General features: G+C 47.1%; 1 protein-coding gene across 25 annotated transcripts in view; it reads right to left on the bottom strand.

Annotated features, from left to right (window-relative positions):
• The window catches only part of KALRN (kalirin RhoGEF kinase), a 661891-nt gene that overhangs the window by 372388 nt on the left and 275825 nt on the right, over window positions 1–13678 (bottom strand). For all 25 annotated transcript variants that reach the window (XM_059162890.1, XM_059162900.1, XM_059162892.1 and 22 more), the window contains exons 7-9: window positions 8734–8925; window positions 5588–5719; window positions 2211–2441 (exon numbers count right to left, since the gene is read on the bottom strand). In XM_059162890.1, coding sequence (XP_059018873.1) covers window positions 2211–2441; window positions 5588–5719; window positions 8734–8925 — 555 coding nt within the window. The remainder of the gene's footprint in view (window positions 1–2210; window positions 2442–5587; window positions 5720–8733; window positions 8926–13678) is intronic.

Below are 13678 nucleotides of genomic sequence, written 5' to 3'. Positions count from 1 at the left end.
AGAAGACCTCTGACGCACCAGCTCAGACACCTGCTGGGCATCAATGACTGACTAGGAATAAGCCAAGCACTGGAGACCCACCAGTGGATTTGGCAGCCCTTGCTTCTCCACACTCGCCTGTGCTCCTCTGGGCCAGTGTCACTGACACTGGGAGTGGGAGCCTGTCTGGGACAATGGGGGAATGAAGTTATGTTCCAGAAGTGAGAGTCACACATCCAGAACAGAACAATGGAATTACCATCCTAGGGATGAACCCATCACATCAACCTCATAAACTTCTACTTGCTTTTTCCTCAGTGCCAACAATATCATTGGTATGGTGGAGATGAATTGATAGCATCTCAATTCCAGAAATACTCTCATTTTTTAATTAACATACAATGTGTTATTTGCCCCAGGGATATAGGTCTGTGATTCATCAGGCTTAAACACTTCACAGCACTCACCATAGCACATACCCTCCTCAATGTTCACCACCCAGGAAATACTCTCATTTATAAGAGCATGACACAGAATGGCCCCAGCTGTAGCTTTTACTATTTTTTCTTTCTAGCTTCTGCTTCTGTGTGGATGTCGTGGTGGCCACAGAAAAGTCTGGATGTCACGGAGGCCTTTTGCCCACCCCTCTCGCAGCCCCTCTGCCCTCTCTCCAGTGCCCAACTGGGGCAACAGCCACAGAACAATTGGGAGGGCAAGGAGCACACCAAGGACACGGTACAACCTGCAGCCGGGGTCCCTCCATGAGTCACTCCATATTCCCTGAAATAGTCACAGGCCCGTGTGTGCCTCTGGAGGCTGGCACCTCACTCCGTCTCAATCACAGATGGACTCCGTGCTCCCTTCTGCCCTGGGATGATGTATTTATCTGGAGAGTTCCAATGGCACGAGTAGGCAACTGATTCATTTCCTTGTCCATTCCTGGCAGGCCCCACAAGAGTTTGGGAGCCGGGACCAGCACATAAATGCCTTTATGTGCCCTGAGCCCCTCTCCTGAGGCTCAGGTGTTGCCTCTGATGTCTCAGTCACTTGCCCCAGCCTGGGGCAGCAGGGGTGCCTGCAACAAAGCTGGGCAGCCCAAGACTTGGAAATGCTCCTAAAGGTCTATGTACTCCCAGGACTGGTTGCCCAGTGAAAGGGTTCCAGAGGGTGTCACAGCCAGTGACAGGATACTCTGCTCTCCCTTCCCCCTCCCTCTGTCTCAGGGCACCCCACACTGGGGCCCCTCCCAACAGCAGCTGCGAAGGGGACCATACTCCAAAGACATGTCCCGCTGGCTCTTGTATTCCCTGTGTATTTCAATACACTTTTTGATTACAACTGGCCGAGTCCACAGAGGGTAGAGGAGTGTGAAATGTTACTTTATATGTACAAACTTGAAATTATGTGCTGGCCACAATAAGGTCTGACAGCTTGAGTGCCTCCACCCTTGCCTGTCACCCTTGCCTTCGGTCTCTGGCTCCCAACCAGCTCTCCATGCCCCAGAATACCCATACCAGAGCAAAGCTTCCAGGGGTCCCCAAAGAGACAGAGAAAGTACGAGGGGAAAAGTATGGGCTATTTCATTCAAAAGGGTATTCGTGGCAAGGCTTTCCTTTCATGGTTAAAACATAACCATTTCTTTATCATTCATGGTAAAGGGAAAAGCTATGACTGGTGTAATAATGCAAAAAGACAGATTAAGCCAGAAATAACCTCTAATCATTAAGAGCCCATGTTTTCAATCTCATTTGCCAAGTAAGACCTGGCCAAAGAATCCCCTGAAGGTCCTGTACCCCAACCACACCCCAGCTTCAGCAGACCACAAGCATCCCTGATGGAGAAGTGAGCTCATTGTGCATGGTCCAACTCTGACACTGCTCAAATACCAACCCCCGTACCCCTACCCTGGACTCATCTAGAAAGCTCCTGCCCGAGTGAGGGTCATACTCTCCCACAAAGAAAACCAGCCATGCAACTAGAAGGAAGTGCTCTGTCTCCCCTTCCCCACCCCAGAGAGGTCGCCGGCCCATGGGAGGAGGGCTACTTAGGCAAGAAGTCCAGAGGGTACGTGTAGGGTGGGGTGGGGGGCAGCTGGGGCTGAATGACCCCCTTCCCCCAGGCAGCAGGGGTTCCCAGACCTGATCCCTCCAGGTCAGGGCCTTAGGGTCAGGGCCTCAGGCTGTCTGCATGCCTGGGATGCATGCCATGTGGGGGGGTGGGGGAGGCATTACCTGCTGCACATCCTGCTGGAAGACGCAGAGCTGCAGCCGCTGGTGGAGCCGCACCTTGCGGTGCTGCCAGATGCTCTCGAGCCGCCGCTGGTGGTGCAGCACCTCATGTACCACGTCCAGCACCTGGTGCACTGCCTTGGAGTAGTTGGCTGTGGCCGTGAGGGACTCAGAGTTCCCAGGGCTCAGGGGCCGCTGCAGCACATCCAGCAGGGCTTTGCCATCCTGGCTGACCTGCAAGAGGGAGAAGTCAAATCGAGGGAAGCTAGGAGCCGGCAGGGGCCCAGGGCGTTGGGGAGGGTTGGCTGGCTCGGGGGCTCCCTTGCGGGGACCCAGAATCCCAGGACACTGGAGGCATGCACCAGCCAGAGAGGCCCAGTGCTCAGCCTGCAGCCTGGGGAAGGGCAGAGCACCCGAATCCTGGGACAGGGGCTGCTCAGTCAGTGTCTTTCCCCACCCTTGCACTGGGTAGGGACTCCCTCTGCCTTGATCCTCAGTCTCCAGCACTCAGAACAGAGCCTGGGACATCGCATGTGGTACATCTTTTGACTGATTCACTGGGTAGGTCAAGTGGCAGAACTTCAGTTCAGAAATGAAGCAAAATGTAAGTTAATGCCATAAACCTCTCTCCCTCTTTCTTCTTCATCTCCTCGACCTAGCTGTGAACATCTTAATGTGTGACTGGAGGCAAGTTACTTAACTTCTCTGGGCCTCAGTTTCCTTGTCTGTAAAATAGGGATAGAAAGGGGACAACCTCACGGAGTTGTGGTGAGGACTGAGTGAGTTAACACAGGGAGTGTTCAGAACAGGGCCCGGCAGGAGGGCTGGCTCCGAATTCTGCTTTCACCATCAGCATCTTTAGCAGCACCATTTCTCTCTCCTGTCTTTCTGATTTCCTCCTCATTTTCTTTTATATTTACCCTTCTTTTGCACTCCTTCTATACAACTTCTTTGATTTCTCCTGAGAGTGGTAATATCCCTGTCTTTCCAGAATATGCAGGGTTAAGGGAGGGACCCTAAGACTACAGACCCAATAGGCATGCTCATATGCTCCCCAACATCCACCCTCAGTGCTGAGACCTGTGGGGCTGACAGCCCCTGTCATTCCTTATTGGAATCTGGGTACAATAACAGGCACCCATATTTCTGGAAAGAGACATCATTTCATCAATACCTGTGGCTCTCCAGTGCTGGCTGAGGACCCAGTAGACCATGCATCTTTTCAGTTTAAACCAGGGGTGACCAGGGACTTTAAGGCCCTAAATTGAATTGGTTGATGATTAAATCAAAGTTGGTTTGGAGTTGAAATGGTCTTTCCTTTCTAGCAAGGTGGGGAAGTAAGCATGCTCCTACCTCCTGCCTTATAATGATGAATGAGGAGCTGTTTGCTGGGCTCCAGCCTCCCTCCACCCCACCCTCACATCTTATGATAGCTTGCTGAGGGTTCGGCAACACACTGGCATCTGTTACCACCTGTTCATGGGGCAACCAAAATGGTGTGGGGCTAGGAGGGCAGGTGACTAAGAGGAATACTAGGCAGAGAGTACTGTAGCTGAGACAGGAGAGGAAGCCCGGCTGGAAGCATACAGCTGGCTAGATGACCACCTCTACCCACATGCCAGCCTCCAGAAATGCACTGCCAGGGGAGGCGAAGAGCAGTGATACAAAGGTAACACCCTCCAGAGATATGAGTAAGACAAATAGCCTGTGGCCAAACCCAGGAGAGCTCTACTCAGGGAACTCTGAGCAGATGGGCTCTTTGGCACCGTGCTATGTCCAGGTCCAGGGTGGTTAAAGATGAAGGCCAAGTCCTAAAATCCAAGTCAACAGAGCTCTAGCTCTCTGCCTCAGTCTGCAAGTGCAGGGACAGGGAGGCAGGGGACAGCCCACTGACCTCTGACGTGGGCTTGGAGGGAGTGTCTGTGTCCTCCAGTGCTGGGGCCTGAGAAAACTCAGGGAGAAATATCGTGTCACTCTCTGACACAAACACCCCCCTGCCAAGTGTGAAACATGTAAGCCTGATATGAATCTCACTTGTACGCTCTATGTTCATATCCTACGAGGAGTAAATTTAGAAATTCTTGACCCATGGGCATTCTTGACCCACAGTTCTTTTCTAAGAGAAAGCCTTGGGCCATTTGGATCAAAGCTGATGAGATCAGATCTGGCCCACAAGTCCTCCCCAGTGCCTCCTCTAATACCAAAACACGATACCATTTTTTTTTTTTTCAGCCCTAATTACTGTCAGGCATGGGGCCATGGACATTACATGGGCACTATCTTTGTAACTCTTCCAACTATAGGCAAGTGTTATCACCCTTATTTCACATAAGAATGTGAGGCTTAGAGTACCTAGGTAACTTGCCTGAAGTCACGCCAATAAGCAGGGGGTTAAAAGTCAAACTTCCGCTTTGACTGTGGCAAAAACCTTTACTCTAACCCAGAAGCCCTTGGTTCTTCAGCATGTGTGCATCAGATTTCCCCAGGGTAACATTAACTAAAATATAGGTTCCAGGTCCTACTTCTTCACATTCTGACGCAGTCTGAGGCAGAGCACAGGAACAAGTCTGAGGCAGGTAGTCCCAGAAACCACTTGGAGAAACACAGCTCCAACTCTCTTTGCCGTATGGGCCAGATGTGAATTCACTTTCCCCTCCTCATTCAGCTTCCTTAATTAGCTCATCTCTTTATGGCCCTCAGCCTCTCCCCCAGAATTCACACCAGTTAGTCAACTCACTCACTTGTGTATGTCCACAAAGATGCACCCATAAACCCCCTTCCTTTTCCTTGGAAAGCAAAAGACCCCCCACACCCCACACTTGAACCATGCACCCAGACTTAGATTTTTCAGTGAAATAGTCTTTTAACTTGTCCTTCACTTTCCTGGAAGCTTCTCACTCCTGCAAACACTTCTCTCCACCCCATGGTGAGTTCTCCTCTGTACTTTCTGGTAAGAAAATGGGTATTTGTTGACAAGCCTCTTCATTAAAGAGGTGGCAGGCCTGGTGTGTATAGTGTATACACCTGCCCACCAGCCAGAAAGCACCCTGAGGAGCACAGCCTTGCTTCCTCATATTTGTGTCCCAGGGTAGAGAGTCTGATCTTCACGCATAGGGTGAGAGAGGTGTATGTGCATGCACATGCACACACAGGCCCGTGTGCTGAGGTGGAGCCCACTGAAGGCTGCATTGTCTCTGCTTCCTGGCTGGAGATCTCATTATTCATAGCTCAAGGATCTTAAAGATGTCTCAAAGGGGAAAGAGATGACGTCTTTCTTCTTTGTCCTACCCAGGCTATTACACAAGGTACAGGTCAGTGCTCTTGTTGCTAACTCACATCCACACACCCCACGACCCCCGCGTGTCCTGCAAGGTCCTCACCTCTGTGTAGGCCTGGGTCACCTGCTCATACAAGGACTGGTGGTGGTGGATGGCCAGCTCCAGGTCCTGCATCTCGGAGGGCAGGCCTCCCTCACTGCACATCTTGCACCAGGCGTCCACTCCCGACAGGAACTGGAAGGACATAGCAGCTGCATCAGTGCGGGAGCACTGGGGGCAGGCAATGGACCTTGGGAAGAAGCATCAGGACCTCTGGGAGCCTCAGAGGCCAATGCAGAGGGTGGAGTCTTTCTCTTTAATTCTACAAACATCAACCCCATGAAAGAAGCCAGACACGGCACCTTTGTAGAAAGTGTGGTTTCCACAAACAAGAATGACTTTTGTGAAACCGTTGGGGTGCCAGCCACCTGTGTGTTCAACAGGCTGTACCCACACACTGACTACAATGTGTGCGGACAGCTCGCTATCTTACATGTACACCTCAGAGTTTCTCGTCCTGTGCACACTCACAGGCACACGGGAGAGGTTGCATGCCAGGTAAAATGGGATGCTTCTCCATGTGGACAATGGGTTGTGAGGAGGAACAGAGAACATCCTACAAAGCCATCAGGTACCCCAAGAAACTTGCAGAGGCCACTCCCACAGGGGATGGAGATGAATGTTCTCCGAGCTTCCCACTGTTGGGTCAGTATGCTTCAGGCTGTGGGAGGGGAGGGACAGCTGAGGGGGACAGACAGCACCATGACAATGGCGGCACTGGTTCTTGGGATGTGATAGAGAGATAAAGATCTCGACAGAAAGCAAATTATTTAAAAATTAAAATTAACAACTGTGGAACACCCTGGGTCTCCATGCACAAAAGGTGAGCTAACTGAAATCACTCAGATTTATTGGGTGGAAAAACACACCTCTAAAATGCAGATAATTCTTCACCTAACAGTCTGGAATGGTTCTGTCTGTGATTCCTCTTGCCTGGGTGCACAGCTCCATTTAAATTAATTGCCTAAATACCTTTTTATCTCGTTGCCCAGAACAGCCCATATGAGGACAATAAAGAGCTGCCTAAATGAACGGATAATAGCCTTGAAAAAATAGCCTCAAATCTGTTGTTTGGTGTGTGTTTGTTTTTTCTCCCCAAGCTAAAAGGAAGCATGGTTTATGATTTTCCCTGGAGGACTGGTACTACCTGAGGAAATTGCATTAAAAAATAGATACAAATAAAATTGCTTCTGATCCAAAGCAGTCTAAGCCAAGCAACATCAGCTAGACACTGACTCCGCCCATCACTCCCGGGTTGGGCATCGAGCTTTCCGCAACCCCTGGAGTTCCAGTCCAGTGTCTGTCAGCTCACAGGCCTTGGCCTGGTGGCTGTCCTGGGGAGTTTTTCATTCTAGATGTTCTTATGCCATTAGGCCAGCTCTTAACAATTCTGGAAGCGTGCTGGGTGCCATCCAGCCTCAGACTGCATATGCTTGCTAACATCTCAGCCATCTCAGCAGCTTCTTTGCTCCTCCAACAACCATTTCATGGAGGAACCTGAAAGCAACTTGACGTTCGTCTGTCGACCATGCCAGAAGCACCTCTCCAAGGCCCTTTGGATTTCTCTGTAATACTCTAAAAGAGTATTCTAAGAATCCTACAGCAGACCACACAAAATGGTCAGCTCAAGGAGAGAAAGGCAGGGATACAGGAAGGGAAGCACTGAGTCTCCCTTGCCAATCTGGACAAACTTTGAACAAAATGTGCAAGTGGTAGGGTTGAAGAGAGAGCTGGAGATTTGACATGAATGCTCTCCTGGGCCTGGGCATGAACTAGTCATTATCAGTCATTACCACCATGATTGTTAAAAAAAAGAGAAAAAAAGGTCTAGATTCCTTTCAATGTGTGGGGCTGCCCCTGAATTATGACACAAGTATTTCAGTCCTTGGGAAGGTCTCAGGATTTCTCCCTTACCTCACACAGGTGAGGGAAATATAAACATACCAGGATAATATGTTGCATAAATACAGTAGTAATGTCTAGCATTTAAAAAGCACAATAAGCGCCTTACATGTTCCATCTCTAATTCTTATATTAGCTCTGTGAGATTTATGATTATCTTGCATTAGAGATGAGAAAACAAGCCAAAAATGGTGAGGTGATTTGCCCGAGTTAATGCTTGGAAGCTACATGTGCCTGGCCACAGAGCTTAGACTCTTTCAATTACCCCATGCCGCCTTCTGTGTTAGATGGGCCCAACGCAGGGAGAGATTTAAGGTATTACCACATCTAGGCCTCTCCACCATCTGTACCCTACCCAAATGTCATACAAAGAAAGGAATTTAGAGGTTAAAACTACAAGCTTTAATGTTAGACACATCTCAGGTGAAATCCCAGCTATTCATGGATTGTGTGATTCTTCACAGTGGTGTATTAGTAAATGCTTAAACACCAGCATGTGTGTGTGTGTGTGTGTGTGTACACACAGAACATAAGTAATACTAAAATGTAGTAAAGTAACCAAGAGTGACGAGTTTTGAGTCTCTATTACCTTTGTTTTTAATATATTTACTATAAATTTATACAATTTAGTTTTAAGTAATGGCTATGTTTAATAACCGGTTCACAAATTTCCAGAACATTTGACATTTGGCTCTCCGTAGGCTGCTTAGAGCCAGCTCCAACACACTGCCGGTTCCTGGGCAGGTCATTAATCTCTCTGAGCTGCCATGCTCTTCTCTGTGAAATGGGAGAGTAATGTCACTGACCAATGCAAGTAAGTAAATAGAAACAAATACTTATTATTTTTATCCACTGTGTAATTATTACATTATCACTATCCATAGCAATGCTTCTTGTAAGATTAATTTCCCCCTGCTCTCAGCACTCAATGATCAGTATCTAGATTCACCCCTTCTGTGTACGCTCTGGGAATGTGGTCAGCACACATGCACACATTCACACACACAACCATAAACTACCAAACAGAATGTAAATAGCTCTAAGTCCCTTCTTGTTGGGATGTTAAGCAAAGCCACCTGGAGTGACCAATGTGTCCTTGTGAGGAAGGGTAGAACACAGGTTACCGCTGCAATGACTCAGCAGGGTCTTGATTGTTTCCGGGAGAGAGGAGGGGCTCTCTACACAGACAGCGCTTGTGTTCCCACCCTTCCAACCAACAGCCCCCACAGCCTCTCCCTTGGCCTCACCTGCTCAGCCTTCTGGTGGAACACTGCAGACATAGCGAGGATGGTGCTGCGTTCATCCAAGGCAGCCGCAAAGCTCTTCCACTCCTGATCCAGCTGGGTGGAAATCTGCTTGATTTGCTGCGATGCATAATGACCGGCCTCAGAGAGGCGGGAAGCCACGGACATGATGCGGTTGATGTTGACATAGGCGTTCTGGGAAGCAGAGGAGGGGGAGCACTTAGTGGGGCAAGCTAGAACGACACCCACTGAGCACTTTTGGGGGTGAGTGAGTATTTGGGGAAGGAAGCTACTCAGAACAGAAAGTTCAGCCATCAGTCAAGATTTAAATGAAGACAGCAAATGAAGAGAGCATATTGGAAGAACATTCTTCCAATAATAATTATTATTGGGTAGGTATGCTATGTTATGTGCTCTGTATGTACTAGATCCTTTTAAATTTTACATCCTGGGCACCTGGGGTAGCCCAATTGGTTAAGCATCCAACTCTTGATTTTGGCTCAGGTCATGATCTCAGAGGGTCCCAGGAGCCCTACAATGGGCTCCACGCTCCATGGGGAGTCTGCTTCAGATTCTCTCTCCCTCTCCCTCTGCTCTTCCCCTGCCTCTATCTCTCTTTCTAAAATATATAAATAAATCTTTTAAGAAAAAACAAACAAAAAAGAATATTCTTCCATGCTAAAAGTCCACATCTGAAAATAATGATGTACTGTATGTTGGCTAATGGAATTCAAATTAAATTTAAAAACAAACCAAAATGGTGGAACCCTTTCTTATCCTTACTAGACTTTGAGATATTTCCCTACCTAACTCCAACAAGGCATCTGTGGGTTATCCCCAAAAAGCATCTTGTAAGGCTCTCCTGGCCCTGCTGACTTCTCTCATCATGTGTTTTGTTTACAATCATTCCCATCTTTGATTGCCAATTAAAAATTCATGACCATGTGTGCTGTTTCCTACCAGGCCAACAGAAAACCCTCCAGGAAGGAACAAGGCAAAAGAAAAACCCCACAAACATAAGACAGTAGCGAGCATGATCATTTTTAACTGCTACCTCCTATTAATTGTCTGAGGTGTCAAAACAATCAAGTAATATTGTGGCATCCACAGGGAGATTTTCTGAATCACACAATGTCTGCCTGAAGAAGGACTAGGGCGGTGAGTTGCTTGTGCACCTTTGTTCTTTGTTGCAAATCTTCTCCACTGACAAGAAATATTCTTCAGCAATGGTGTTTTCTCCTGTTTCTATTATGAGCTCAGGAGTAGTTCATTAATATCAGGTAAATGAAGGTTATTTTCCTTCCCCTCCTCCTTCATGTTCCCTATTCATCTTAACTGTCCCTGTCCTCAAGCCCTCCATCCCAAACCTGAGCCAAGTTGATAAGGTCTCTGTTCATTTAAAAGGTCTCTGTAGAAGTTTAAAAGGTTAAGTGTAGTGCTCAAACACAAATTCATTCTGATGTCTAATGATCCCCGTGTATAATCTCTTTCTTTAGTCTGGCCTAAGACCTTTCTGATGCAGTACATTTCCTTAATAGAACTAGAATACTACTCTTGTTATTTGAAATAACTATCCTTCAAAGATTGAGGAATCATTATCAGCCCTGTTTTCTGAGTTAGGACACAGATTCTACTTAAAATTAAGCTCTATTTATAGAACTAACAGAAAAACCAACTCTGTACTTGGAAAAAAAAAGAGAGAGAGAGAAAAAAAGAGTACCAATTTTAGTAGTTTTGTCTTCTAAGGGAATGACATTTGGATTACGCCAAATTTCCTGCTTGTGTACTTGTCTTAGTTTGGGTTGCCTCCAAAGCAGACCTTGAGACAAGAATTTGGGTTGGATGACTTATTTGGAAGTGACTGCAGAAAGCAAGGTGAGGGAGAGGGCAAGTCAAAGAAAAAAAAGGAAAGAAAATGAATAAAGGATGTATTTATTAATGGGTTAGTTCTACAAGCAATTAGAGTTATCCCTCATGAAATCTTTTTAAGCAACTGTGTAGAACAAGTTCAGGCTGTCTCACTGGGAGGTGAGGTATATCTGGGGAATTTATGCACCAAGTCTGATTGCTCATGGTTGAGGGTTCTTTGGAGTAACTCCATTTCCAGCCTGACCTACACACAGGCCAAGCATGAGTGACCATGGGCAGAAAAATACAGGAAGCTATCAGTTTCTATGGGAGCCACCTGCCTTTGACCTTCAGGGCTGGCTGAGGAGATGCAGGTATGACATTGACAGTGTGTCATAGAGCTGTCCTTCCAAACTGGATTCAAATCTTGAAAACCTTCTTCCCCACCCCAATGTATCCAGATTTATCTAGTGTTATTGGGTTTTCCTGTCCTGGGAAAGTCTTTGCGTGCTTTGGCCAGATGGAAAGCAAGGAAACTAATAAGACCTGGGCACTAGCTTCTCCCAGGGTCCGTCCTGGACATCCTATGGATGCCCGGCCCATTGTCGTCACTGCCTCTTTACATTCCCTCCCCACAGAGAACAGAGGGAGGCACACTTCTGCTCACTTTTAGGAAGAACCTTCTAGCTCTTAGAGATGTCTAACTGTGGCTGCCTCTGGAGGCTGTTAACACTTTGTCACTCATTCAAATATTTATGGAGAGTTGGCCAGGCTCTGTGATGGGGGCTGTAGGAGATCAAAGAGGAATGAGGCAGGATTTCTGCCCTCAGGGGCTCACAGCTGAGACAAGAGAAGTCCTCAAATAACTGCAATTTAGAGCAAAATGAAGTAAGTGTTTCTACAGAGGCGGAGGCAGCTCACTGCGGGGGTGCAGGGCTCAGAACCACCAGCGGTGATGTTGGGAAGGGGCTTCCTGCACAGAAGGGGGTGGTGAGGCTGGCCCTCCTCCAAGGCCCTCTTCAACCCTGAAGCCTGTGATCACAAATGAAAGCGAAAAACAAACAAACAAACAAAAGACCACAGCTTACATTTCACATTCTAGAGACTAGCACAGTAAATGCCTTTTTGTTTCCTTATCAGTGGGCAGAGGAATGTCTTACTAAAACTAACAAATGATTATGCTTCACAAAAGAAGTAGAGGGAGTAGTCCTCACAATAGAGGGATAAATAGAATGTTGACTCATGAATTTGCTCATTCTTCTTCCCTATAGCCTCCTTTCAAAATACCAAAATACTGCAGGCAAGTCATGTGGCCCAGGTTCATCATCATCACCTTCTTCTTCTTCCTTGGGCCTAGAATCTTAGACACATGCATAGCTAGATTCTAAACAGCAGCCAAAAACCAAAAGAAAGGAGAGGAATGGTAGAGAAGGTCTCCAATGACTTAAAAGGAAAGAACAAGGTTAAAGAGCTGGGTTAAGAGCGAATAAACAGGGGTGCTTAGTCATTATGCATAAATGACATGTCATGGCCTTTGGTCAACCCATCCCTGTGGTTCTTCTGTGTCACTGTTTAGGCATCCATTAAGGAGCATTTGGAGTCATGTTTGTCCTGGAGATGTGGCCAACAGGAATAGATATTTTCATTCTTTACGACCTCTCCATTCCCTACCAGGTGCCTCCTCCACGCCCTCCAATCTGGCCCTGCTATGCTTCCTTGTCAGCCAAAAATGGCTTTCCATCTGCAGAGCTGTCCATCAGTCAGAGGCACCAAAGTCACTTCACCAGGAGCTGGGACACAAGAGTTATTCTGGTCCAGCTTTAACACTCACCTAAGATGTCACCTGCCTCCCCCGTGCCTCAGATTCTTTATCCTTAAAAGGACAGTCTTGGACTAAGTAATCTTAGACATTCTATTTGAATAAGCAGGATCAGTTTCAGAAGGAATGTAGAAAAAACTTAGGAAGTCACAGTTTTCTTCTATCTTTCTTACTTATTTATTTAAGAGAAAGAGAGGAAGTGGCAGAGGGGCAGAGTCAGGGAGAAAGAATCCTAAGCAGGTTCCATGCCTATCACAGAACCAGATACGGGGCTCTATCCTACAACCCCGAGATCAGAACTTGACCCTAAACCTAGAGCAGGAGGCCCAACCGACTGAGCCACCCTGCTGCCCCTCTTCTGTCTTATCTTCAGTGCTGAATAAGGGAATACTGACTAAATCTTTTCTCCTCCCCAAGCCCTCTTCTATGGAGAAGGAAAGGCATAAACTGAAGAAACAAGGGTAACTCAAAGATTTCAAGTGTCCATGTGCAACAGGGAAGTTTTAAACCAAAGAGCAACATGATCTGATTTATGCTTTTATTTAATTAATATATATATTTATTTATTTATTTAATGCTTTTAAAAGACTGCTCTGGGGGTTCCCAGGTGGCTCATTCGGTTAAGTGTCTGCCTTCAGCTCAGGTCATGATCCTGGGGTCCTGGGATTGAGTCCTGCATCTGGCTCCCTGCTCAGTGAGGAGTCTGCTTATCCCTCTCCCTGCTGCTATATTTGTGCTCTCTCTCTCTCTCTGTCAAATAAATAAATACAATCTTTAAAAATAAAAAAATAAAAGATTGTTCTGTGCGCTCAAGGTTCAGCAAGGAGAGGTCTGCAAAGGGTGAGACAGAGACTAGCACTGCCTACAGCCTTGGCTGTCCACATGTCTCAGCCCTTCTTCCTGGCTTTGCTCTCTGGCCTGTCATGTGTGGGCCACAGCAGCAGCTGGGCTCCTTGCCGAGTTCTTCAGCCTCTAGGGGACCAAGGACTTGCTGCTCCCATCCCTGTCTCCTAATGAGCCCCTTTCCCTGAGCCAAGCTTCCTAGACTAACCAGTATCTTATTTAACTGGTCAGAAGTGAGTAATGTTACTAATAATTATGGCTTCATGAGTATTTTCTTAATCCCTTACCTCAAAACTGCTTAATTAATTTAAATCCTGCACATATATGCAGTGCAATTAATGTTACCAGTATTCACGTTATCATGTAGCCCAAGATGTAAACAGGATCTACTCAGCGAAAGGCAATGCACGTGGAGCACCAAGTAGGGCATGACCCACC

Source organism: Mustela lutreola, chromosome 2 (genome assembly GCF_030435805.1).
Source record: "Mustela lutreola isolate mMusLut2 chromosome 2, mMusLut2.pri, whole genome shotgun sequence".
NCBI classification, from domain to species: Eukaryota; Metazoa; Chordata; class Mammalia; order Carnivora; family Mustelidae; genus Mustela; species Mustela lutreola.
Note: the sequence above shows the minus strand (reverse complement) of the source record. Positions and strands in the feature narration are given on the sequence as shown.